This window comes from Mus pahari, chromosome 8 (genome assembly GCF_900095145.1).
Source record: "Mus pahari chromosome 8, PAHARI_EIJ_v1.1, whole genome shotgun sequence".
Classification (NCBI taxonomy): Eukaryota; Metazoa; Chordata; class Mammalia; order Rodentia; family Muridae; genus Mus; species Mus pahari.
Window position 1 is genome coordinate 43,235,160 of NC_034597.1, and position 4,291 is coordinate 43,239,450.

Sequence of the window (4,291 nt, forward strand, 5' to 3'; positions counted from 1 at the left end):
CATGGGGCAGATCACTGGTCCACTTTCCTTTCTCCTCACCATCCTCTGGGCCATCTTTGTGGTAGATAGACAATGGAACGGTCTGTTCACGTTTTGTTTTAAGAAAAGTCCCAGCTGCCCTTGACCTGCTTATGTAGGTGAGGAGGACCTTGAACTTCTATTCATCTTCCTCCACTTCCCAATTCAGAAAACTTGTATGTGCACTGCCACACCCACTGAATTACCTTTTGAAGTATTGCTTCATTGGCATCTGTTAGAGTGAGCTGGTAGTCTAGCCATGTCCTTAAAACATTGATTCCCAAATCTTCCAATACGGTCTTGATGGTCACAGATTGTTGGTCAAGCTTCTTCGATCATCTTCAAACATTTCTTCATTAGAACTCTGCAGCCTATATAAAGGCATGATGCTCAATCTCAAGAGAGCCTGAGGTTGATGGGGGGGGCAGAGTTCGAATGAGGAGCCTGAAGACATGGCTACTCAAGGACTTCTGAATATTTTAGATAAATTTTATTTGCTTATATTCATTGTAGTAAGTGATATATATATATATGTATAATTTTTTTACAAGTATATCATGTGCTTTGACCATATTCATTCTCCACCCTCTTCTTTCCATTTCTCCTTCTTCTGTTCTTGTTCATTTCACAACAACTTGCTTCTATCTTCACGTCCTCCTCCCGTGTGTGTGTGGGGGGGGGTGGGTGGGTGATTTGACATATCTACATAAAATCTGGGATCTATGAATGAAAGAAGGCCTGTAACATTTGTTTTTCTTTGTCTCACTTATTTTGCTTTATTTAATGACGACCACAATGCATCAGGGTCTCACCGTGTAGCTGAGGCTGCCTTTGAACTTGATTCCCCTTCCAAGTGCTGGGATTAAAAGTATGAGTCACTATGCCTCACAGGAAACAACCTTGATAAAAGTGTCTGTTTCTACTAGGAAAATAAATTATTCACAAATTTCAAATTGTGGATTAAGTGTTAGATCAAAGCCATAATTAGTCTTGACCGGTGAATCCAATTAAGCAAGAAGAGAAGATCTTTCTGGACTCACAGTCTCTATGAAAACAACAATTCTTCTTGTGGATAGTTGCAAAAGCACCTCCAGACCAGAGGGCGTGATTCACAGGCTGAGATTGGGAGCACGCTTAGGGGCAACACCCTGGAAGATAGAGCTCTCTTTCCTTTGTAAAGACACAAGTCAAGAAGATCATCTGTGGTGGTTTGAATATCTTTGGCCCAGGAAGTGTCACTATTAGGAGGTATGGCCTTGTTGGAGTAGGTGTGAGTTTGTGCGAGGAAGTGTGTCACTTTAAGACCCTTCCCCTAGCTGCCTGGAAGCTTCTCCTGCTTGCTTTCCAAACAAGATGTAGATCTCTCAGCTCTGCCCAAACCATGTCTGCCTGGATGCTGCCATACTTACACCTTGATGAAAATGGACTGAACCTCTGAGCCTGTAAGCCAGCCCCAGTTAAATGTTGTCCCTTCTAACAGTTGCCTTAGTCATGGTGTCTCTTCACAGCAACGGAAACCTTAACTAAGATGTCATCTCATTGATTTCCAGCCCCAAACCCTCCTTAGAGCCTCCTTCACATCCTTGTTTCTCAAAGAGTAGATTAAGGGGTTCAGCATTGGGATCACCACTGTGTAGATCACGGCAACTGTGCGGTCCTGGGTCAAGGAGTAGCTGGACTTAGGGCGCAGGTACATAAAAAGGGTTGTGCCAAAAAAGAAGCACACAGCAGTGAGGTGGGACGTGCAGGTGGAGAACGCCTTGAACCTGCCCTGGTTAGACCGCATNTGTAGGATGGCGATGAAAATTAACAAGTAGGAGATCAAGATGGTGAGAGTACAGCTCAAAAGGTTGAAGCCGGCAAAAATGAAGAGCAGGATCTCACACAGCGAAGTGTCCACGCAGGACAGGGACAGAATGGGCGGTCCGTCGCAGAAGAAATGAGTGACCACGTGAGCACCACAGAAGTTCAGATTGAAGATGCAGCTTGTATGGATAAGAGAATTGAGAAACCCTGCTCCATAGGAGCCCGCGATCAGAGAGGCACAGACGTTGGGAGACATGATGGTCTGATAGAGGAGAGGACTGCAAACGGCAACGTAGCGGTCATAGGCCATNGCGGCGATGAGATAGCACTCGCTGGTGGCGAAGCCCGCATAAAAGAACATCTGAGCCATACAGCCAAAGTAAGAGATTACNTTTCTCTCAACCAAGAAGTTCATCAGCGTCTGGGGAACCACCGTAGAAGAGTAGCAGAAATCCAGGAGTGAAAGGCTTTTGAGGAGAGAGTACATTGGNGTGTGCAGGGTGGTGCTCACATGNATGAGAAAGAACATGACCAGGTTACCCAGCACGGTGATGGCGTACATGACCAGGAACACCACAAAGAGCAGCTTCTGGAGCTGGGGGTCACTGGTGAGGCCCAAGAGCTCAAACTCCATCTCCTGGCTCAGGTTAGTTCTTTCCATGTTTGTTCAGCTCTGGGGCGCAGACAGACTACAGACGGGAGACTGACCACTTGGGGACGCAAGTGTTTGCTTGCTCAAGCATTCCTGAGATTAGAGACTTTTAAAGAGATCTGGCTTGGTAGGTGGGACTGGGACTGTCGTGGGAGAAGACCTTCTCTTCTTGATTGGTCAGTTGATCNGTAAGCATTACCTGAGAAGCAATGGAAACTATAACATCTATATGAAATCTCNTTGAGATCATAAGGATTCTAAGTGATGAGACTCTTTGAATCCACATTTAGTTTTCTGTCTACAGGACTCTGTGTNCCCTCCCTAAGCATGTGTGGATTGCCTGGTGGTAGGGAGGGAGCTCCTATGCTACGTGCAATAAGTTCTGTGTAGGTACAAAACGAACAGGGCTTCATCGCTAACCAAGTGTGTCGCCTGTGGGATGGACCTAACGGTCTCTGGATTTCAGCTTTCTTATCTGTAGAGTAAGAACAGCGGTTAAGGGCTGGTGAGATGGCTCAGTGGGTAAGAGCACCTGACTGCTCTTCCAAAGGTCCGGGGTTCAAATCCCAGCAACCACATGGTGGCTCANAACCATCCNTAANAAGATCTGACTCCCTCTTNTGGAGTGTCTGAAGACAGCTACAGTGTACTTACATATAATAAATAAATAAATAAATCTTTAAAAAAAAAAAAAAAGAACAGCGGTTAACTTAAAATATCATGAAGACTCAGTAAGTGAGTCACAGATCACTTGAACACAGAGTGGCACACTGAGAAAATTCAAGGGATGCTTGCGATGGCAGTTCTCACAGGGCAGACAGACTTACCACAGAAACGCATGTACATGAAGAAGGTAAGATAAAACAATAACAAAATGTAACCCAAAACCTACCACCCAGTGGTATAGCTTGGAACCACTAAGAAGCAGTGAACTAAACAGGCTTTCAGGAAAGCTGAAGGAGGTTCATTGGCTCAGGTTGAAATGCACCCTACGGGAACAGCATAATCTGATTCTAGTTACTGCTGTTCATAAAGACAATGGTAATTGAGGATATAGAGGGATGGGGGTGGTGTAATGAGTAAACTGACATTGTGGACTAGGGGCATCATTCAACAAGGAAACATACCCACCCATGTTTATGAAAGCATCCATCATTTTCAGTAGACAAAACCACCCTGAGTCTGGGAGCTATTGGTAGACAAGATCAGGCCCCCTCTAAGGCTGAAGTCTATAAAAATGTCTTTCCTATTTAGAGAGTGTGTCTTGTAAATATCACCCTATCGCTGCTCTATTGGCTCCTCAGCCCTCACAGTCTGGAATGACCTCTGGGTCCTAGAGTGGTTTCAGTACCCAGTGCTTTGTTAAGGACTCAGTTTTGCAGACTCAAGCCAGCAGGCATGACTAGGTTGGACAAAAACAGCCAGCATGAGCCCTTCTCCTTCTCTCTCAGGGAGTAAGGAAAACGCACCTGTGAAAGATGTTGGGTGATTCAGTCCAGAGCTGTACTGAGTACACCAAGATGTTGGCTAATCCCACTGCCAGAATTTCCAGGCTCTTGAACCTACCAGGCAGAATATTCTAGCTAAATAGATAACTGAACTCAGATATGGGTAAGTAACAAACAGACCATGGTTATCAAAGGAGAATAAGAGAAGCCTTTGGGGGGGGAGCAGGGGCTGGAAAGATGGCTCAGCATTTAAGAGTTCCAGGGGATGTGGGTTCAGGTCTGAGAACCCATTTCAGACAGATCACAACCACCTGTAACTCTAGATTCAGGGGATCCAATGCCCTTGCTGACATCCATGTACAACAAT

The 4,291-nt window shown here is 45.3% G+C and overlaps 1 protein-coding gene across 1 annotated transcript; it reads right to left on the reverse strand.

The window, feature by feature from the left end:
* Window positions 1–1,463: 1,463 nt before the first annotated feature.
* LOC110325979 (olfactory receptor 5AU1) lies at window positions 1,464–2,793 on the reverse strand. The gene has a single exon (XM_021204147.1). The coding sequence runs from the start codon at window positions 2,483–2,485 to the stop codon at window positions 1,550–1,552; it is 936 nt and encodes a 311-aa protein (XP_021059806.1). The 5' UTR covers window positions 2,486–2,793; the 3' UTR covers window positions 1,464–1,549.
* Window positions 2,794–4,291: the final 1,498 nt, after the last annotated feature.